Below are 22,243 nucleotides of genomic sequence, written 5' to 3' on the forward strand. Positions count from 1 at the left end.
GGAGAGTCGGGACGCTGAAGGCGTACAGGCGGCGCCGCCGCTCCGACGCGTCGGTCCGCCACTTTGCCGTCGCCGTGGTGACGGTGAGCGGGGTCATGGAGAGGCAGTTTTCGAAGCTCTCGTTCTGATCGAACCAGTAGGTGACCGGGTAGCCCAGCACCAGTCCGAAGACGGTGCACAGGTTCCACGCCGCCGGTTCCCAGGCCTTCTGCGGCGTCTCGCGCTCTTTGAGGAGGAGCAGCAGATCCTGGACCAGGCTCTCCAGCTCGCCCGTGAGGGGGCGGATGACGGCGGGCTTCTCCAGGGAGCCGCGCACGTCGATCACGACGGGGCCGCCGTCGCGCCGCGCGGCTTCCAGGTGAGCTTCGGCCGCGACCGGGTTGACCACGAGCGCGTTGCTGTCCAAAGCCACGGTGAGAAGCGACCCGGAGACGACGCCCGATGACTGCAGGGAGACCAGATAGCGCCGCACCTGCTCCGGGTCGGCGCCGTTGGCGTCGTACAGCAGAGCCGGTTTGAGGCCCAGATCCACCGCCGAGACCTGAACCGCCAGATCCAGACTCTGAGGGACAGAGAGGCTTTTCCTTCCAACACACAAGTGTTGGCGAGCTGCGGCGACGCAGAGCTGCTGCGTGGACATGGTTCGGCAGCTCAAACAGCCGCCGGTGCGATCTGACCCTCAAAGACTTCAAACACACATGATATTATCAACTTGTTGATACGATTGCAACAATAACAAACAAAAAGCGGGGCGTCGATAAACTGAATTGAGGTCGTAATGAGTCGATTTCGAACTAACTAGATCGTTTCATGAGGGTTTATTCGTGTCCTGTGATTCTCTGTTGGTCCAAAACACCTACGTGGAAAAGACAGAGGATATTACACACATGTCCCACTGTTAGTGACGTGTTGTGGCGTGTAAACACACACACACACACACCTGCATCCCGGTTATGCCACAGGCTGAGGTGACATCAAGTCGAAATCTGAGAGGTTTCTTGCGACCCAGACACCAGCAGCGAACAGTCCCAAGTTGACAAGGAGATTCCTTGAAAGCAAGCAATCAATATTCATACTTTTAATGTATTTTCACATTTTATGCAGGCATGCTAGCTCGGGTATAAACAATCCAACCAGATGCAGATTCACTCCATCCCCCGCGGTGGATGCAATGACAGCAGCTAACGGTTGAAGTATGAAACACTTCAAAAATGGGATATACTTCATTTTAACTGGTACAAATGCGCCTGTCTGATCTGTTTTTCTTCCGAGTTTCGACTTTTCGTTTCGCTGGCAAGGACACCGGCGGCGGGCAGAGGTTAGCTTGCTAGCTAGTGGGTTAGCTTGCTAGCTAGCAGGTTAGCTAGCATGCTAATAACCGCACAGATCGAAAAGACGGTATTAAAAATAGAAAAAAGACCCACCTTCTAAAGTCGTTTCTGTCCGATGCAAACCGGCAGGCAGAACCGATCCAGTCCATCACACCCGGCGAACTGGCGGAGGCCTTTTTTCCGTTAGATCCGGTCATATTTTTACCACCTGGTTTCAACCGGTGAGCCGGAAGTAGGAAGTAAAAAGGCCGGAAACAAAAAGAAAACGCGACCCCAAACTACTGCGAACGAGAAGGTTCAAACTTAAGTCGGTCGAACCGACTCGGTCTCCTTCCATGTCCGCCACAAGATACCGACGCTTTCTGAAGCTGTGTGAGGAATGGCCCCGGGACGAGACCAAGAAAGGCCGGGATTTGGGGACCTTCCTGCGGCAGCGGGTGGCGTCCGCCTTCCGGGAAGGAGAAAACACACAGGTACCGCCGCGTTAGCCTAGCTTAAGCGGTTAGCATGCTAGGCTAGCTTAAGCGGTTAGCATGCTAGGCTAACGCATAGCTCCAGAGGTGACCGCGGGTCAGACGCGAGCTGGCGCCCGGCGCGGAGCGACTGCTCGCCGGTGTAAAAACTCCGATCTCCGGGGAATTCTGTTAAAATTCCAAGCGGGTTCCCTGGTGCACCTTCACACCTGCGGGCTGGAGGTTTTTACCTGGGGGAGTGAGAAGTGTTTTGGTTTGTCTTTGCAGGAAATCCCTCACTTAGCATCATCATAACAACAATAGTATGCTAGAACTTGATCTTCTTTAGATCTTCTTAAGATCTTGCAACACCTTTTAAGACCTCAATCTGCACTTTCTCGACTTCCCGCAACCACGAGTTTAGATTTCAACCTGCACCTCCTGTTCAATCTCAATCCTAATCTTATTATTTATTGTTTTGCTTGCTATCTGGCTCCAGGGTGGACAGGAAAATAAGAATTTCATCCCGTCCGTATGACGATGAACACTTTGAGACTTTTCCCGAGGAGCCAGATGTTCCTCTGCAGATGTAGAGGTCCAACCTTCCGTCCTCTTGTCTCCCGCAGATTCCCGACCCGGAGAAGTGCGACGCTGCGTTTGAGAGTTTGGCTCGGATCAACGGGAACGTTTACCGACAGCGGGTGAGTCGGCGTGAGGGCGTCTCCTGCGGGGAAGGTGGACCTGCTGAAGGTATCTCTTGGTGCTTTCGCAGTTCCCCCGGGTGAAAGACACCAGCTTCACCGGCGTCACGGCGGAGGAGTGCAAGCTGCTCCTGTCAGGTATCTCCACCTCCACCTTGCAGGTCGTCGTCCTCCTTCCTCCACCTGATCTGCTTCTTCTCCTCCTCCTCGCAGGCAGCGTGCAGCAGACGGACGACGAGAAGAAGAGCTTGTGGAAGACCTTGACGGAGCGGTTCTCCTCCAAGCCCTCGGAGGAGGCTCCTGAGAAACCTCCGGAGAAATAAGCCGCCGAACCCCCTCCTGCAGAATGTCAAATAAATCGTCTTCTTCTGGTGTCTTCCATCGCCGGTCTGTGTTAATGCTGTCTTCTACTCCGGGTGGTCAAGATGGTTCAGTGTTCTCCTGCATTGTTTCCTTCTCCATGTTCTCCTGCCTTTTTCCTTCTCCATGTTCTCCTGCATTGTTTCCAATCCTCCCTCCATGTTCTCCTACCTGGGTTCTCCTTGTTCTCGTCATGTTCTCTCTTGGTTCTTCATGTTCTCCTGGTTTGGTTACCTCCGTGTTTTGTTTCCTGAGTTCTCCATGTTCTCCCACCTGGAGTCTCCAGGTTCCCTCCATGTTCTCCTGGTTTGGTTCCCTCCATGTTCTCCTACCTGGGTTCTCCTTGTTCTCTAGGTTCCCTCCATGTTCTCCTACACCGTCTCCAATCTTCTCTCCATGTTCTCCTACCTGGGTTCTCTTTGTTCTCGTCATGTTCTCTCTTGGTTCTTCATGTTCTCCTGGTTTGGTTCCCTCCATGTTTTGTTTCCTTGGTTCTCCATGTTCTCCCACCTGGAGTCTCCAGGTTCCCTCCATGTTCTCCGTTTTCTTGGTTCCTCTGCCTGGATTCTCTAGATGTCCTCCTGCCTTATTTGCCTCCGAATGTTCCCTCCATGTTCTCCTGCACTGTCTCCAATTTTCTCACCGTGTTCTCCTGCCTGGGTTCTCCTGGTTCCCTCCATGTTCTTCTGGTTTGGTTCCCTCTATGTTCTCCTTTCTGGATTCTCCATGTTCTCCTTTTTCGGTTCTTCTGCCTCGATTCTCTAGACGTTCTGCCTTATTTCCCTCTGAATCTTCCCTCCATGTTCTCCTTTCTAGGTTCTTCTTGTTCTCGTCATGTTCTTTCTGGGTTCTCCATGTTCTCCTACCTGGAGTCTCCAGGTTCCCTCCATGTTCTCCCTTTTTCTTGGTTCTTCTGCCTCGATTCTGTAGATGTTCTGTCTTATTTCCCTCTGAATGTTCCTTCCATGTTCTCCAATCTTCTCACCTGCCTGGGTTCTCCAGGTTTGGTTCCCTCTATGTTCTCCTTTCTGGGTTCTCTGTTCTTCTCTAAATGTTCCCCTGCCTTGTTTCCTCCTCCATGTTCTACTTGGGTTCTCAAGCCTCGGTTCTCCGCAAGCTCCAGATCGTCCGATGTCGGGTGATTGACAGCTCCGGGTTAAGCTCCGCCCCCTCCCCGCGGGGAAGAAGACGCCAGACCTTCTTCCTCCTCAGGGTTCTTCTCCCCGAGAAAAACACCCGACTCGCCGCTTTCTGGTTCTGATTTTATTTGAACGGCGAGTTTGAAACCCCCTGCGTCGGGCTCAGGCCTGGAGATCCGGCGTCGCTACTCCTCCTTCTCCTCCGGGTTGTCCCTCCATATGCGGTAGTTGAGGGCGGTGGCGAGGAACAGCCAGGCCAGGTAGGGCGCCATCAGCAAGGTGGCGCCGCGGCTCACCGGGTACCAGGACAGCATGGTGGCTCCCACCGTCCCCGTCAGGACCACGATCTCCACCAGCGCCTGGGCGAGCGGCGTGCAAGGGGTGAGTCTCGGGGCGCGCGGAGTCGCCCCTTTTTCCGGTAAGCGCCGACTCACCAGCTTCAGCTTGTGCGCCCCGAAGAAGATGGGGGTCCAGGCCCAGTTGAGAGCCAGCTGGAGGCCGTAGAGGCCCAGCGGCACCGCGGCGTCCTCCGTGAAGCCCCCCAGTTTGTCCCAGACCAGGTAAGAGCCGTACCTGCGGGTCGGGGGCGGTTAGGATAGCGGATTTGGGCGAATGGGGGTCGGCGAGGGCGGCGGCGCTCACCCCATGCCGGTGTACAGGCAGGTCCACACCACGGGGAAGGCCGCGTTCGGCGGACGCCACGACGGCTTCCGCAAGGTGGGGTACCAGGTCTTCACCTCTTTGCGTGTGATGTAGCCCCCGTAGAAGAACCCCAGGTGGGGCAGGGCGGTCAGGCCCACCATGGGAAGCCACATGGTCGGATCAGGTCCACTTCCTGGTTCCACAGTCCTGAAGAGCCGGGGAGAAGCACGCTGCAGTTACAACATGTCGCCGCTAGGGGGCGCCAGAACCACGGGTGAGGCTTCAGAGCTTTTTAATCAAGCAAAAACAATAATACTTTATTGTGTGTTAATATTTAACTCGTATGATAAATGAAACCACCAGCTCTTCCTCTTGTTGCTGTTGTTTCAAATGAAATATTTATGGTTGAATCGTTAAAAGCATGTTAGAAGTGTCACACGACTTGATGCACTGGGATAAAAACATTTAAATGGAGTTTTTGCATTTTCTGATGATCATAATTTAGAAAAGGAAGTTTTGTTTTTTGTTTTTTTTGCCCGTTTTAAGCTGAAACTTAGCGATCATCTGGTGTCGATCGGTGAGAAGAGCTGAAGAAGGCTCCCCGTAGATGTTTCGGACGGTGTTTATCTTCTCTGCTGGGAACCGAACTAACAAGTGAATTTATTTCTAAAGTTTAAATCCCATCACTTCGATGAGTTTAAAATTCCTCATCGCCCAATTTTAGAAACACTCATGAAAACGCGTGTTCCTCTCCTCTTAGTCGATGTTTGCTTTCGTTTCTTCACCAAATTGAAAATAATCTCACCTCAACCGCGATAAAACAATTCAAAATTAAAAAAAATCCCCAGTGGGAATCGACCTCCCCGCAACCCTTTCCCCCGGTCCCGGTTCCGGTTCCGGGTCCGAACCAGCTCACCTGCGTCTCCGGTGCAGCGGGCCGGAGTTGAGGCGCTGTCGCCGGGCGATACGGGCGTCCAACGGCCGGGGCGGCCTTATCTGCGTGGACAGTGGGGGTCCACAGGCGGACACTCCCACTGCGTGGGAGGGGAGTGGGGGGGTCGAGTGGGTGTGGACGCTTCCTGGTCAGAAACCTGCGTGTCCTCGGATCTTACAAAACCGCGTCGCATCAAAGATGATGCACCGGTCAAGATAGTTCACCCCCATCCTCCTCCTCCTTCGCCTGTTCGTTTATTTTTTATTATTTACCAAAAAATAAAAACATTACAAATATATATAAAATGAAATAAAAATATATAAAAATCATAGCCATATAAAGAGTAGAGTTAAGTGTAGAATTATATTATATTAGTAGTATATTTAGTATATTAAGAGTAGAATTAAAACACTTCCTTTCTATGCACGCAGACACATAAACACAAATATTAAGAAGAATCTGTTTTACTGTTCATATATTCACAACTATTCTGGTCAAATGTACAAGCCTTTATCGTTTTTCTTTTTTTTTTTTTTTTGGTTAAAATTTCACATTTGTAAAAGGAAATGAAGTAACAGCAAACTGAAGTTCACAATATTTCAGTATTTCAGCAGGAATTGGATCAATGCAGCATCTCCATGAATGGATTTCATAACCTGAAGGCAAGAACTGATTTTTAGTTTGGAAAAATAAACAAAAATATCCTTAGATAAGATCATCGACCACTTCTCTCGAAAAAAGCTTGTAAGGTTTAACCAAAATATTTGTGAGTACAAGCAATAATAAAATAAATCATCAATATCAATTCTAAAGAGTTTTATTTTTGCCTTGGTATTATATTCAATGAAATAATGATATATTCTATTATATATTTTACTTTATATTATATATAATAAAAATACTTTTTTGATTTGATCGTTTAAACAGACTGTATTAACACTCAGCCATTCTCTTACAGCTCATTTTTTTTATTTACAAATCTACATACACAACACAAAAGCCATAAAAAGAGTAGAACTAAAATCTTTACACACAGATACACAGATATCAAACAAATTTTTCAAAAATAAAATTTGTCTTAATGCCTTCTAGTTTTGAGTTCTATTTATTTTGAAATAACTTTTTTTTTTTGTGAAATTTTACCAAAAAGCAACACAAGAAACAAAGTCCTTTTCCTTGGTTTCGGTCCTCATAATAAAGAAAAATGTCCACGGTAAAGGCTCGTACATTTAGCCAAAATAGTTTTGAGTATAAGCAATAGTAAACAAATCAGCCATATTTGATTCCAATTTAAGAAGGCCAGAGGGAGCTGCATTGTGTTTTTGTAAACCTAGAAAAAGCATATGACAGGGTGCCAAGAGAGGAGCTCTGGTATTGTATGAGGAAGTCTGGAGTGGCAGAGAAGTATGTTAGACTGGTGCAGGACATGTATGCTCACTGTGAGACAACGGTGCGGTGTGCTGTACAGAGGTGTTCAAGGTGGAGGTGGGACTCCATCAGGTATAAGCCGTAAACGCCTTCCTTTTTGCAATGGTGATGGACAGGCTGACAGATGAGGTTAGACAGGAATCTCCATGGACCATGATGTTTGCAGATAACATTGTGATCTGTAGTGAGAGCAGAGAACGGTTGAGGAAAATCTAGAGAGGTGGAGGTATGCTCTGGAAAGGAGAGGAATGAACGTTACTCGCAGCAAGACAGAATATATGTGTGTGAATGAGAGGAACTCGGGTGGAACGCTGAGGCTACAGGGAGTGGAGATCAAGAAGCTGGAGGATCTCAGGTACTTGAGGTCAACAGTCCAGAGCGTAGGAGAGTGTGGAGAAGAGGTGAAGAGACGGTTCCAAGCAGGTTGGAATGGGTGGAGAAAAGTGTCAGGGGTACCAAGAGATAGAAGAACATCAGCCAGAATAAAAGGAAAGGTGTACAAGACAGTGGTGAGACCAGCGATGATGTTTGGACTAGAAACTGTTCCAATGACCAAAAGACAGCAGGCAGAACTAGAGGTTGCAGAGATGGAGATGTTGAGGTTCTCTTTGGGAGTGACCAGGATGGAGAGGATCAGGAATGAGTCCATCAGAGGGACGGCACATGTTAGATGTTTTGGAGAGAAGGTCAGAGAAGCCAGACTGAGATGGTTTGGTCATAGACGGAGAAGGGATAGAGAATATATTGGTAGACGGATGCTGGAATGTATATATAAAGTGCAACTTTAAGTGGGAGCTGTGAGAATTCAGCTACTTTTACTGAAGAAAAACAGTTTAAAATGATTGGAATCATGAAAAAAAAACATTCAACACAAATGCATAATGGAAAAAAATAATAAGACAGATTGGTGGACAAATATTAATATTCATTCTATGTTATCATTTGTTTTTATAATGTTAGTAATGACAGATGAGGCACTACATCAACCTGCCTCCCCTGACCCTACGCCACTCCTAGAAATATTTATGTATATATAAACATATATAAAGTGCTCCTTTAAGCGGGAGCAGTGCGAAACTCACCGATTTCTACTTGAAAAAAATATAAAATGACTGGAATCATGAAATATACAGGGAATATCAGGGATTGGTGGACAAATATTAATATTTTTTATGTTAAATGACTATTTTTTGTGATAACTGGTGAGGCTCTACCTTCCCTGCCTCCCCTGACTCGACGGCACTGGTATATGTATATAAATATGTATAAATATATATCTAGTTCTATGAAATGATCCTTTAAGTGAGAGCAGCGAATATTCAATAATTTTTAGTGAAAAAAAGTCTAAAATGACTGGAATCATACAAAACAGCACAGTAAGTTGGACAAATATATTTTATTTTCATCAATAATGGATTATTTACTTCTTCTATGTGATGACAGGTGAGGCTCTACCTCACCTGCCTCCCCTGACCACACGTCATGGGTACATAAATATACTATATGTATATATAACATGAATTCTTATATTTTTAGAAAATAATATAGATTGGTGCACAAATATTCATATTCATTTAATACGACCATTCTTATTTTTCATGACAGTTGAGGCTCTTCTTCCCCTGCCTCACCTGCCTTCACATCACTGGCAGACATTTATATATAGAAATACGTATTTCTTTTCATTAAATGGTCCTTTAAGTGAGAGCAGCGCAAATTCAACTATTTCTACAGAAGAAAATGTTAAAAATGACTCATAAAAAATACATGAATAACACAGATCACTGTAAAAATATGTTTATTTATTCCATTTTATCCCTTATCTTTCATGATGACAGGTGAGGCTATGCCTACCCCGACCTCACATCACTGGAAGATAAATAAATATAGATATATGCAGCGCAAATTCACCTGCTTTTACATTAGAAAATGTTAAAAATGACTCATGAAAAATACATGAAAAACACATATTAGTAGAAAAATAATTATTAATTCAATTTATCCTTGTTATTTTTCATGATGACAGGTGAGGCTCTTGTTCTGCTGCCTCCCCTGAGCTCACATCACTGGCAGATAGACATTTATGTATAAACAGCGCAAATTCAACTGTATTTACATTAAAAAAATATAAATGAGTCAAAAAAAAAACAAACATGAATAACACCGATTAATGAAAAATGTATGATTTATTCCATTTTATTTTTCATGATGACAGGTGAGGCTCTCCTTCCCCTGATCTCACATCACTGGCACATAGACATATATGCATAAACAGCGCAAATTCAACTGTAATGAGATTAAAAAAAATAAAATGTGTCATAAAAAATACATGAATAACACATATTGGTGGAAAATTTATGATTTATTCCATTTTATCCTTGTTATTTTTCATGCTGACAGGTGAGGCTCTCGTTCCACTGCCTCCCCTGACCTCAATCACTGGCAAATATACGTACATGTATATACACCGGCAAACTCAACTGGATTTACATTTAAAAAAAAAAAAAGTCATAAGAATATACATGAATAACATGGAAAATTTACAACAGTGGCCCGATTTATTCCATTTTATCCTTGTTATCATGAAATATACAGGGAATATCAGTGATTGGTGGAAACATTTATATATTTTTTATGTTATTATGACTATTTTTTTGTCATAACTGGTGAGGCTCTACCTTCCCCTGCCTCCCCTGCCTCACATCACTGGTTGATATACATTTATCTATATTCAGCACAAAAAAACCATAAAAATTAGTCATTATAAAATACAAAAATAACACAGATTGGTGGGAAAAATGATTCAATTTTATCATTCTGACTTTTATAAATGTCAGGTGAGGCTCTGCTTCCCCTGCCTCACATCACCGGCAGATATAAATGTATAAATGTATATATAATATATATGAAGTGGTCCTTTAAGTGCGAGCCGCGGGTCCGTCGCTCCAGCTCAGGTAAAACGTCAGCTCCGGTTTCCGGTGCCGGTAAACACACCGAAAAACCGGGAGAATCATCTCATTTATTACATTTGATTTTATTTCGAATTATTTTCCCCTCCTCGGTCCTCCGGCGCTCCTCACCTTCCCGCCGCTCCTCATCTCGTTGTCTGGCGGTGAACTCTCACCCGCGGGAAATGTCACACGCACGGAGGCCCGTGCTGCAGTAGGTGGTGGGGGGGGAGAAGAAGAAGAAGAAGAAGAAGAAGAAGAAGAAGAAGAAGAAGAAGAAGAGAGGGAAGGAAGGAGGGAGGGGGGGGTAACGTTTTCCCGCCGCTGCACGATCCGTTGTGCGTCTCCTCCGGTCAAGCGGCCACATCCCGCCTGCAAATCTCGCGTTAGAAGGTTGATCTCTCTCATCTCACGTACGTACGCACGCACGAACGCACGCACGCACGCACGCGCGATCCGTGCCAGACATGTGAGTAGCAGCCCGCCGTCCTCCTCCTCCTCTTCCTCTTCTTCTTCTTCTTCTTCTTCTTCTTCCTCCTCCTCCTCCCGCCATGCGTCGCTCCTCCGCCGCGGACGCTCCGTGATCGTGGCGGCGGCGTCGCGTCGCAAACCCGCCGCCGCCGCCGCCGCCGCCGGCCCGCGCTCCGATGGAGCGCAGCCGTCGGCCGGTGTCGGAGGCTCCGCGTCGACTCATTAAGAGAAAAAAAAAAAAAAAAAAAAAAAAAAGCAGAGGGAGTGGGGGGGTGGGGGGGTGAGACGTGCGTGTGCGCGTGTGTGTGCGTGTGCTCGCCGCTGTAAACAGGAGGGAAACCCATTCAGGCGCCGGCTGAATGACAACTGTGTAGTGTAGCCTAGCGCCGCCGGATTCCCGTGTGCCGTGCGTGTGCGCGCGCGCACGCGCGCGCGTGTTGACTCGAGTCAGATGTGGAGGCCCCGGGTCGGAACGCACACACTGCGGATCTGAAGCCGCGTGCATGCGCGTGTGCGCGCGCGCGCGCGTGTGTGTGTGTGTGTGTGTGACATCTCCAACGTCCGGACTCCTTGAGCGCAGCATCGGTGTTACCGCGGTGGTTCCCTGGACCTTCAGGGTGGAGGTCCGCTTCCCCTGCCTGCTTGTTTTGTTGGTGTCGATGCAACAGGTGCACGGAGGTAACCTAATCTCTTCCTCTACAGGAGGAGGCGGGACTTCCTGCGTCTCCCGAAGATGGCCGCCGCGTTCGCCCGGCGGCCCGCGACCGCCGTGCCCAGCGGAAGCTCCTGGGACTGACAGGCGTGCGCCCCTTCACGCCGATGGCCCGGACCGGGTGAGGACCTCCCGCGGCGCGTTCGGGGGCGGCGGCCGACGTCGGCTCTGCTCGGCAGGCGTCCGCCGGCCCGCCGGAGCTATGGGGAGCTGCTGGAGCTGCCTGTACCGAGACCCCGTCCGAGACAACCATCTCACCAAGTTCAAGGTGAGGCTTCGCGCCCCCGTCTGGATGTCTGGGTCCGTTTACGCCGGCCTCACCTTCTTGTCCGTCCCAGGTCACCAATGTGGACGACGAGGGCAACGAGCTGGGCTCGGGCGTCATGGAGCTCACCCAGACCGAGCTCATCCTTCACACGCGCAAGCGAGACGCCATCCGGTGGCCCTACCTTTGCCTGCGGCGCTACGGCTACGACTCCAACCTGTTCTCCTTCGAGAGCGGCCGCCGTTGTCAGACCGGCCAGGGTGAGCCGCGCTTCTCCGCACCGAACGCGGTTCGCGCAATGGTGACGAGTCCGCCGGTTCGGTCGCGGGAAAGGGTGCCTCTTGCGTTTAGCTGACACCGCGAGGGTACGCGAGGGCATCCGGACACATGAGGAAGGACTTGCTCCGTGCAGGAGGTAGCAAATTTCAGCAGAAGACAAGGTTTAAGGTCCACACCGGAGATGTTCCCTGGTGCCGAACCCGTGGCCGGATCCACGAGCGCCGGCTCTGAATGTTTTCAGGACGTTGGAAGTCAGTTTCTCGGCGGCTCACAGCCAGAAGGTCCCCTGTTAGATTCCCACAGGGAGGCCTTCCTGTGGAGCCCCCATGTTCTCCTTGGGTCTGCGAGGGGTTCCTCAGGGTTCCTCCCGCAGTCCAAAAGCATGTTTCAGTGGCGACCCTACATGAGCCAAACCTGTGACGGAGGGTGAATGTCGTATGTCTCCGTATGATTTGAGAGAACAGTTGTTTTATGTCTCCGTTTGTGGCACCATGATTGATAGGTCCAGGGTTAAACCCCGCCTCTTACCCGATCCCAGCTGGGATAGGCTCCGCCCCCTGCTACCCCCGAGTGTAAGCTAAGCGATGTAGATTAAGGATGAATCCGTTCCGGCAGTCTCGTGCCGTCTCAGTTGGGCTGCAAACCTACCCTTGTACCTTGGTACCCTAGTACCCTGGTACCCTGGTAACCTGGTACCCTAGTACCCTTGTACCCTGGTACCCTGGTACCCTGGTTACGGCAGTCCCTCCCATGTGGACCTGTCCTAAGCGGGCCACTGTTGTTTTTGTCGCGTGACCAGGGATCTTCGCGTTCAAGTGCTCTCGGGCCGAGGAGATCTTCAACCTTCTCCAGGAGCTGATGCAGTGCAACAGCATCAACGTGATGGAGGAGTCCATGATGGTGTCACGGGGGGGCCACACCGCCGAGATGGAAATGTCCCGCACGCCGCAGACGCCCAACAGTGAGTCTCTCACACACACACACACACACACACACACACACACACACTCATGTCTTGACGGCATGTCGTCTTCTTGCCTGCAGCGCCGGCGTTCCCGGTGCAGGGGTTCCCCAACGGTTACCCGGGCTACCCCATGAGGGGCGCCTCCTCCCAGCCCTCTCTGGCCGAGGAGCACGGACACAGCCTCATGGCTCTGGAGGACCAGGTGAGGAAACCCGACGCTCCTTCCGGTGGCGTCCGTCCGTCGGCCTAACCCCGCTCTTCTCCCGGTCCACCCAGACCCACACCTACGTCAACACGGTCAGCATGGAGGGGGACCTGGCCCTGCGGCACTGCGTGCACTCCTTGCCCGAGGTCCGGCCGAGCGCCTTCCCGGAGTCGGCGCGGGGCGCCATGCCCGTCGGGGGCCAGGGGGGCGCTCAATCCAACCTGCGCTGCTGCCCCCTGGACGACCGCAAGGACCCCCAGGTGTTCCTGCAGCCGTCCTCTCAGGAGGTGAAGTTCATGCTGGGGCCCACTCCAGCACAGCGCCACCTTCTGGAGAGGGAGCGGGAAAGGGAAAGGGAGCGGGAACGGCGCGGCGCTCTCGGCCTTCAGCCAGCAGAGGGCGCCACAGGCTCGGAGACGGAGGGGGACGAGCCTCCGCTGCACCTGTGCGCCTCGCACCCTTCGCACCCTTCGCACCCCTACCACCACTTCCACCACCACGCTCACCGGCACGCCTGCCACGAGCACTCCGACTGCTGCGCCGGCGCCGAGCTCACTTACGAGAACATCAACGGCCTGCGGAGCGGCCGCAAGCAGCGGCTGAGTCCCAGCACCGTGTCGCAGTCGGTGGGCTCGAGCAGCAGCAGCAGCACCGGGGACAGCCACTCCCATTCCCTCCTGCACGCCCACGCCCACGGGGCGGCGTCACTGCCGCCGCCGCCGCCGCAAGGCTACCCCTGCGACCGAGCTGGCGGCGGCGGCGGCGGCCACCGCCGCACGGCACTGCTCAACTACGAGAACCTGCCGTCCCTCCCGCCCGTCTGGGAGTACAGCGCCCTGCAGCGGGACGACGAGCAGGAAGAGGAGGACGACGAGCAGGACGACGAGGAGTACGAGGAGGAGGAGGAGGACTTCGACGAGTACGAGTTCTCGGAAGGCCCCGGGACCGCCAACGGGTACCACCAGGACGGCCGGGGCGTCCACAGGGACGCCCTGCAGAACTACGTCAACACGGAGCAGGTGCAGCCGCCCCGGCTCCGGCACACCTGCCCGCCGCACCCGCGCCCCTGCCAACCGGACCGCGGGGGGCGGATATTCAGCTTCGACTTCCGCAGGCGGTCCAGGTCGGGGGCGGGGGGCTGCGAGCACGGCCACGCTCCCCCGTCGCGGCAGCTGAACTACATCCAGGTGGACCTGGAAGGGGAGCCCCCGTGCTCCGCCCAGGCCCAGCACCAGCGTCCGCCCCCGAAGAAATGCGGGCCGCAGGCGCCGCGGCGCAGCGAGTGCTACGCCGTCATCGACCTGAAGAAGACCACCGCCATGTCCAACCTGCAGAAGGCCCTGCCCCGGGACGACGGCACGTCCAGGAAGACTCGCCACAACAGCACAGACCTGCCTCTGTAGACCCCAAGGGACGCCGGGAGGAGGTTCTACGGAGCCGGTTCCCGTTCCACCTGCAGATCCCGGACGGCGTGGGAGACCTTTTTTTTTTCCTTGTTTACCCCTACCTTTCTTTTCCAATACTACACCCCCATTGTCCGATGGGTCGCCGCTCTTGCGCAAGGGAATACCGTTTGGCGCCCACTTTCCGGTGGCCTCCGGTGGAAGAGGGGGTCTTCAGGGTCCCTTCCTCCTTGTCCGCCCTGTAAGGTAGCATCTCACGTTCTGACTCGGGGGCAAACACTTCTATTTATTAACCCGCGTATTTATTTATTTATTCCGTTATTTATTATTATTATTATTATTCTCCGGATTCCAATGACGACGACGACCAGCGTTGTTTGTGGTCCAGCGGATGAAACGGAGACCAAAGTTCCACCTCAGATTGTCACTGGACCCTGGTGTGTTACTGTTATTACAACTGTGGTGATTCTACTTCAAAAAAAAAGGGGAGACAAGAAGAAGAAGAAGAAGAAGAAGAAGAAGAAAAAAAAAAGACTATTTCTATTGAAACTATTTAAAAGTGCCAAAAGCTCTTCGCAAACTGTTTGTGGAATCGGAGGAAGTCAGATGTGCCATTAAGGTTTTTAAGGAAAAAAGAAGAAAAAAAAAAGAAAAAAGGGAGGCGTTCTTAGACAAATGTGAAAGAGGGAAGGAAAAAACGTGCACATTCCACCTCATCTTCATCTCTGCCGGCCATCTGGGAGCGAGCGTTTTGGGGGTTCTGGTTCCGCTGCTCGTCGGGGTTCACCTTCTCCGCTTCTTCGATCCAGACTCGCCTTTTTTGTTTTGCCTCCGAAGGGGGTCCGGCCCCAGACCTGCTCCACCTGGTTCATATCGGTTTGGGGGTCTTAGCGGTTCGAGGGTTCTAAGCTATTTGGGGACCTCAGTTGTTTGGGTCTCCCAGTTGGTTTAGAGTTCCAATCGTTTGGGGGGTCTTAGTGGTTCAGGGACTCTTAAGCTATTTGGGGATCCGATCGGTTTCGGGGGACCTCAGCTGTTTGGGTCTCCCAGTTGGTTTAGAGTTCCGATTGGTTTGGGGTTCTTAGCGGTTTGGGTTCTAAGCAATTCGGGATCCGAATGGTTCGAGGTTCTTAGCACTTTGGGGATCTCATTCGTTTGGGGTTTCCAGTCGGTTTAGAGTTCCGATTGGCTTGGGGTTCTAAGCATTTTTGGGATCTGATCAGTTTGGGGTTCTCAGTGGTTCAGGGACTCTTAAGCTATTTGGGGATCCGATCGGTTTTGGGGGGACCTCAGCTGTTTGGGTGTCCCAGTTGGTTTAGAGTTCCGATTGGTTTGGGGTTCTTAGCAACTGGGAATCTCAGTTGTTTGGGTTCTCCAGTTGGTTCAGAGGACTAATTGGTCCTGGGTTCTTAGTGGTCCTGGGTTCTGAGCATTTTGGGGTTCTTAGTGGTTTGGGTTCTTCTGATTTGTTTGGGGTTTGAACAATTTGAGGTTCTGATTGGCTTGGGGTTCTTAGTGGTCTTGGATTCTAAGCCATTTGGGGTTCACAGTGGTTTGGGTTCTTTTGATTTCTTTGGGGTTTTGGGGTTCGAGCAATTTGAGGTTCCGATTGGTTTGGGGATCTTCGTAGTTAAGGGCTTCTAAGCATTTCGGGGTTCCGATGGGTTTGGAGTCCCCATTGATTTGGAGCCCTGATCTTCTCCGGGTTCCGATCAGTTCGGGGTTCAGACCAGTTCGGGTTTTTCCCAACCGTTCTGGGTTCTTAGCGACCCGGACCCGGTCCCGGGGCCCCCCGGGAGGAACCAAAAATGTCCCAGAGGAGTCGGAGCCCCCTCGCGGCCCCTCGGACGGTCGCTTACATTTCTGCAATAACGGATGTTTGGGGTCGTCGACGTCGACCTCCCGCCTCATGATTTCCCCGGAGATGTTCCCCCACCCTGAACTCCGTCCCTACCGGACCCGGAACCAGCCGGAAGGGGCGCCTTGGGTCCGGTTCAAGCGAGAACTTCCTCCGAGGTCCTCGCACCCGGCCAAGGAACCAAAAGGAACCATGTAGCAGTAATTATGCTGTATCAACAGTGTAATTACATTGCAATAAAGGTGTAATTACGCCGTATCAACAGCCTAATTACATTGTAACAAAGGTGTAATTACACTGTATTAACAGTGTAATTACATTGTAATAAAGGTGTAATTAACAGTGTAATTAACAGTGTATTTAACACTGTAATTAACACTGTATTAACAGTGTAATTACATTGTAATAAAGGTGTAATTACACTGTATTAACAGTGTAATTACATTGTAACAAAGGTGTAATTACACTGTATTAACAGCGTAATTACATTGTAATAAAGGTGTAATTACGCCGCGGTTCCGAGGGGAAACTTTGGCGTCACAAGAGGCGACTCACAGATCGGAAGATGATCTTTAATGTTTGGATGTAAAGACGCCGCCATGTTGACGCCACCAAACCTGCGCCGACGCCCTGGAGGTGCGAGGATTGATGTTCTCCATCTGATCAAACCCGCGGGAACCGATCAGGTGTATTGGTGATCGGGTGAACTTTGACCTGATGGTTGATCTTCTATCTTTGATCGCTGATCGGGGATTTCAGATTATTGGCCTGGGATTCTGTGATCGGGGATTTTTCATCTGATCGATCACTGATCTATAATGATTGATTGCTGATCTATGATTTCTGATCATTGATCTAAGATAATTGATCAATGATTTGGGATAATTGATCACTGGTCATACTTTCTGATCACTGGTCTATGATAATTGATCAACGATTTATGATAATTGATCACTGGGCTATGATCATTGATATATGATAATTGGTCACTGGTCTATGATAATTGATCACTGGTCTATGATAATTGATCACTAGTCTATGATCAATGATAATTGGTCACTGGTCTATGATCTCTGATCACTGATCTAAGATAATTGATCAATGATTTATGATAATTGATTACTGGTCTATGATTTCTGATCACTGGTCTATGATAATTGATCAATGATTTATGATAATTGATCAGTGGTCTATGATCATTGATATATGATAATTGGTCACTGGTCTATGATAATTGATCACTGGTCTATGATAATTGATCACTAGTCTATGATCAATGATAATTGGTCACTGGTCTATGATCTCTGATCACGGATCTATGATAGTTGATCAATAATTTATGATCATTGATCACTGGTCTATGATTATTGGTCACTGGTCTATGATAATTGATCACCGGTCTATGATCTCTGATCACTGGTCTATGATATCTGGCCATTGATCACTGGTCTATGATTTCCGATCACTGATCAATGATGTCCAATCTATCACCACTGATTAATGAAGTAGCATCCAGAAGATCAAGATATCTCATCTTGATCTTTGAACACCGATCACAGGTCTGGGATCTCCGATCACTGATAATTGATCCCTAATCCGCGATCACCGACGTCTTTGATACCGGTCTATGACCTCTAAGTATTGATCGCCGATAACAGTCGTTCCGTCAACCTTTTACAAAAACTCACCCACGTGCATGTGGGACGCCACACGTGCACACCCCCTAACGTGCACGGCGGCGGTTTGTTGCGTCTCCACGGCGTCAGGCGACCTCGACTGAATGTAAACAACGGGGCGAGCGAGTTGGACGTGGCGCCTCTGGGCGTCGGAGTGTGTTTAGTCTGCAAACTCACACAGGTGTGTGTGTGTGTGAGTGTGTGTGTGTGTGTGTGTTGCTTTGAGAAGAAAAAAAAAGGTGTTTTCTGTTTATTCCGAACCTCACATCGGGAGTTTCCCCCTCCGTGCCTTCATTTCCGGAGGAGCTTCTGGAAGAAAGAGGGATGAGGTTTCCTGGAGAAGCTGAAGTTCTGGCACTCCTTGAGGTCACCTGACTCTTCCAGAGGAAGAAGTGCCAACGCTGAGTCGTCCCGCTCAGAGATAATTATCTGAGATTAGCTCTCTGTCAGGTTAGCATAGCTTCGGTTAGCGTAAAAGCTTAGCTAGCTTGGAGGTCACAAGGCGCCCCGAAAAAAAAAAAAAAAAATTCGGCCGGCGATTCGACAGCGCGGGAAGCGAGGGAAGAAAAAAAAAAAAATCAAAAAATAAAAGCACGATCTTCATCAAAAGACGTTCATCCTCCTCATTATCACCGTCATCATCGGCTCGTGATGCTAAAGACAATTTGTTTGACCTCCGCAGAGTCCTGAAAATACAAAAAAAACTAATATCTGTTATTAATATTGTGTTTTTTTTTTTTGTTTTTTTTTTTTTGTAATGTGGGGTTGGTATTGGAGGTCTAAGTGGCCACCAGGGGGCGCTGTACATGTACCGGACTGAGATCCATGTTTTGTTTTGTTTTTTTTTTGGGGGGGGGGCAGATTTGTGTAATTACATAGGAATGACGTTGTTATTACAGTGTAATGATCGGCAAACCCAGCCTGTGCCAAACGGACTCCTCGAGAAGCTAGCGGAGCCTCCGGGGCCGACGCGCTATTTTTACAGTAACCCGAAGATATTTTTTTAAATAAGGGAACCTCATCGGAACCGAGCCTCCCCTCTGGAAACATGGGCGAAAAGAGTGGCGTTTCTTTTTCTTTTTTTGTTTTGTTTTGTTTGTTTTTTTTTTTTTTTTCTCTACGTTTTGGCTTCACGCTGGAATCAAAAGTGTGCTTTGTTTCCGCAGCCGAGTACGAACTTCCCTCCAGCATGTTGCCGTCGTCTGCCTGTGTGACCACCGATACTTTCCTGTACAGAGAGCATGTCCCTGCTAGCTCTAGAGATTTACTGCCTCTGTAAATACCCGCCTTCGATAGTAGCCGTCTCGTCTTCTGTTCGCGTCTGTCTTGTTTTATGGTTATTGGATTATTGTAACAAAAGAGGAGCCTCACAAATAAAGCAGAGCTTTTATTGTTTCTATTCTACCTGGACTCGCCGGTGTGGATTTACGGCAGCGCCGCCCTGGTGAGGACCTCCGCCTGGCGGCCAGAAGGTCCCCGGTCGGATTCCCAAAGGAGGCCTTTTATGGATGGAGTCTTCATGTTCTCCGAGTGTCTGCGTTGGGTTCCTCGGAGTTCCTCCCATGGTCCTAGCACTCCGGGGACCTTACGTTGTCCCGACGTGTGACTGAGAGGGCGGAAGTTGTATGTCTCTACAGGACAGTCACTTCTTCAGCTTAGATCTGCTTGGTACTCACCGGAGTGCAGTATTACAGTGGTATTACATATTTATTAGCCCACCGCCAGCTTTGCGTTAGCGCAGAACACCCTGGTGTTTTCCTCCCACACACATCACCTTCACCCAGGTCCAGTTTGGAGCAGGTGGTTGGCGAGGCCCTCTTCTGGACACTCTGGATCTTGATGCTTCACACCCCTGCCGTCTGAACTCCCTGCTCCGTGACGTCTGGCGATGTCTCCTCCTCTTCAGGAACCCAAAGCCAAAGCCCAGAGGGTCCAAGAGGACCTTCTCCGACTTCCCGGCAGCAGAGGAGGTGAGCGATGGCCGGATCGACTCGGCGAGGGCCTTGTTCATTCGGGGTTTTCAATATTTCTGTTTCTCCTCCAAAGTTGTCTGATGCTTCTTTTGTGTACCCCTGTTCTCTCTGTTTTCCCCGGCCTGGTTTCTCTCCACGCTCTGGGTCAGAGGGTTCGGTGAATGAGAGTGAATGTTTGGATGGTTGACAACTGACCTGTGATTGACAGCTGAATTTCCATGGTTTCAGCATTGAGGAAGAGACAGGAGGCAGCAAAGATGGAGATATGGAGGTTCTCTTTGGGAGTGAGGAGGATGGAGACGTCAGGAATGAGTCCATTAGTGGCACAGCACATGTCGGATGTTCTGGAGACCGAGCTGGTTTGGACGTGGACAGAGGATGGAGCTTCCAGGCAGGAGGTCTGGAGGAAGGCAAGGGAGCAGGTTTATGGACGGAGGGGAAGAGGAGAAGAAGTTAGTTGGAGTGAGAGAAGAGGATGCAGAGGCAAATAATCAGCTCTATTTGTGAAGTATAAATAAGGGGGCGAACGTTGTATGTCCCTTTTTCAGCCCACCCATTTGTCCTCTATGGATCCCAGATGGGACACAAGGCTACGGCGGTGCTTCTCCAACCCTCACGGTCATCTGCCATCCCTTGAGCCTCGCTCTGGATATCCCACCACCTTCAGCGTTGACGTAACAGTCCAATGCCATGTTGTTCTTGGACATCTAGGTTTGTGCTTCACTTGTAGTCTCCCACGGAGAGCCAGTCCACCCAGCGATGTGGAGTCACTGGGAGTACATGGCCGGACACTCGAGTCTTCTTCTCTTGATCTCTGGGACGATGCAGTCGCATTTGGTGTTTTTGTGCAGCGCCTCATTGGTGATCTCGGTTGGCCAAAAGATTTGACAGCTCCTTCTCAGGCAGATGCTGTGAAAAGCATCAACTCTCTGGATGTTTCTTTTAACAAAACTCCAACATTCAGACGCCAAACAATAACATGGTCTCCAAACCTTTTTCTGGGTTTTGGACGGTCTGGCTCTAAAGTCTTTGCTTGGTGGTGCTACCCAGGTAGAGCTGGGTGTTGGACGTGATCCGTGCTGGTTTTGGACCGTTGATAAATTGGCATTGGTCTTGGTGGAATTGATGTATGCTTGAAATATCCGTGTCTCTAGTCGGTCTCGTTCATTTTGGGACACCAGGGCCGAATCGTCTGCAAAATCCAGGTCTTGTATCAGGTCAGCAAAATAGCAAAGAATTTCCCCGTGCAGGGAAACTTGTTTCCACACTGTACATGTGACAGTAAACGCTTTGAATCTTGAACCTTCTAGTTGTGCCGTTCGGGTCCGCTGTATGCCTCACGGCTGGTCAGCAGTTCTTTTTCTTTCAGCTGCTTCCTTCAGGGGTCGCCACGGTGAATCAACTCCCCATGAAGCTTTATCATCTGTATCCTCTTCTGTCACATCGGCTAACTTTATGTCCTCTTTCCAATGTGTCCAAAAATCTCCCCATTGGTCTTCCTATAGGCCTCCTATCTGGCAGTTCCCACCTCAGCATCCTTCTATCCCTCCTCTGTCCAATTCCATGATATTCGGCTTGTCAGCTGTTGTTGACCTCATTATCCAGTCATTGGTAAGAAGGAACAATATAGGAGACATTATACGGCCTTGACGGACACCTGATTTTAAAGGAAATGCTTCCGACGCGGTGCTGTTCGTTGTCACGCGACATTCAGAGTTGTCGCAGAATCTGCTGATCAGCGTAACTGTCTCCTGAGGGACTCCCTTGATATCGTGGAGAGCAAAGAGCCTCAAGGCATCCACGTCCATTTGCCGAACCCTTCTTGCTCTTCACAAAGCTCGCTGTCCCCTTCTTTATCGATTCTTTTCAACAGGACAGAAAACTTTGAGTAAAGTGCCGCCCCTTTAGTTCCCCTTTCTTTGGTAGCCTCACAATGAGGCATTTGGTTCAGTCTGCTGGTAGGCTTTCTGTCTCCTGGACAGTCTTGGCGAGGTTGGCAAGTACCTTGATCGGTGTTTCTACGTCAGCAGTCAAGAGTTCTGTGTGAACCGAATGAATTCCAGGGCCCTTCCTGTGTTTCATAGCCTGTATGGACCACCTGATCACTGAACACTGGTATCTCTGTGGAGATCTTCCTCAACTGGTGCTGGATCCACTGGTTCATCAGGCTCGGGACACTTAAGGACTTCTCGGGAAGTGTTGGATCCTTTGGATTTTGGCAGCTGTTCCTTCAGAACCTTCCTCTCTTCTATCTTCCGCCAGGTTTTATCTTCTCTCTGACATAAATGATCTTTTCTGCTCTTTGAGTGTATGCTGTCTTGATCTTGTCCCACTTCAAGTCAACATCCTTGACCTGAAATCCATCCTAAGGCCCTGAGGTGCCAGGAAACAGCTCCGCACTTCCAGAATGAAGTCCCATTTCACCTCAACTCTCTTGAATTTGGTGACGTCTAGATGTTTCCATCCCGGTTACATCCACAAAGACGTACTGGAAAAGCTTTT

The 22,243-nt window shown here is 49.8% G+C and overlaps 5 protein-coding genes across 7 annotated transcripts in view; 2 read left to right on the top strand and 3 right to left on the bottom strand.

Moving 5' to 3' along the window:
* c21h1orf74 (chromosome 21 C1orf74 homolog) overlaps positions 1-640 on the bottom strand; it is an 846-nt gene extending 206 nt beyond the window's left edge. The window contains exon 1 of the mRNA XM_086168311.1: positions 1-640. This exon is cut by the window's left edge and continues 206 nt beyond it. Coding sequence (XP_086024437.1) covers positions 1-640 — 640 coding nt within the window.
* The window catches only part of tomm6 (translocase of outer mitochondrial membrane 6 homolog (yeast)), a 1,792-nt gene extending 206 nt beyond the window's left edge, over positions 1-1,586 (bottom strand). Inside the window, exons 1-3 of the mRNA XM_086168314.1 lie at positions 1,425-1,586; positions 941-1,048; positions 1-856 (exon numbers count right to left, since the gene is read on the bottom strand). The exon at positions 1-856 is cut by the window's left edge and continues 206 nt beyond it. Of these exons, the coding sequence (XP_086024440.1) occupies positions 952-1,048; positions 1,425-1,528 (201 nt within the window). The 5' untranslated portion in view covers positions 1,529-1,586 and the 3' untranslated portion in view covers positions 1-856; positions 941-951. The remainder of the gene's footprint in view (positions 857-940; positions 1,049-1,424) is intronic.
* Positions 1,587-1,592: 6 nt separating this feature from the next.
* On the top strand, positions 1,593-2,856 carry uqcc2 (ubiquinol-cytochrome c reductase complex assembly factor 2). The gene is made up of 4 exons (XM_086168313.1): positions 1,593-1,804; positions 2,410-2,484; positions 2,556-2,622; positions 2,698-2,856. Exons 1-4 carry the CDS (start codon positions 1,667-1,669, stop codon positions 2,805-2,807), a joined length of 390 nt encoding a protein of 129 aa, XP_086024439.1. The 5' UTR covers positions 1,593-1,666; the 3' UTR covers positions 2,808-2,856.
* Positions 2,857-4,076: 1,220 nt separating this feature from the next.
* On the bottom strand, positions 4,077-5,748 carry tspo (translocator protein). Its single transcript, XM_086168312.1, has 4 exons — positions 5,542-5,748; positions 4,626-4,832; positions 4,418-4,556; positions 4,077-4,342 (listed from the first exon to the last, which is right to left on the bottom strand). The coding sequence occupies exons 2-4, from the start codon at positions 4,796-4,798 to the stop codon at positions 4,169-4,171; spliced, it is 486 nt and encodes a 161-aa protein (XP_086024438.1). The 5' UTR covers positions 4,799-4,832; positions 5,542-5,748; the 3' UTR covers positions 4,077-4,168.
* Positions 5,749-10,188: 4,440 nt separating this feature from the next.
* frs3 (fibroblast growth factor receptor substrate 3) lies at positions 10,189-19,169 on the top strand. 3 transcript variants are annotated; one of them, XM_086167808.1, is made up of 7 exons: positions 10,189-10,404; positions 11,109-11,386; positions 11,457-11,643; positions 12,462-12,623; positions 12,707-12,828; positions 12,903-16,422; positions 16,592-19,169. In XM_086167808.1, exons 2-6 carry the CDS (start codon positions 11,321-11,323, stop codon positions 14,232-14,234), a joined length of 1,869 nt encoding a protein of 622 aa, XP_086023934.1. In that variant the 5' UTR covers positions 10,189-10,404; positions 11,109-11,320; the 3' UTR covers positions 14,235-16,422; positions 16,592-19,169. The 3 variants fall into 3 exon arrangements, with proteins under 3 accessions (XP_086023934.1, XP_086023931.1, XP_086023932.1); XM_086167805.1 differs by having other exon boundaries at positions 12,903-16,378; positions 16,504-19,169; XM_086167806.1 differs by lacking the exon at positions 10,189-10,404 and adding an exon at positions 10,954-11,029 and having other exon boundaries at positions 12,903-16,378; positions 16,504-19,169.
* The last annotated feature ends 3,074 nt before the right edge of the window (positions 19,170-22,243 follow it).

The sequence above is a fragment of the Fistularia commersonii genome, chromosome 21 (genome assembly GCF_037954325.1).
Source record: "Fistularia commersonii isolate RoL2024-O1a breed Wild chromosome 21, RoL_Fcom_v1.0, whole genome shotgun sequence".
NCBI classification, from domain to species: Eukaryota; Metazoa; Chordata; class Actinopteri; order Syngnathiformes; family Fistulariidae; genus Fistularia; species Fistularia commersonii.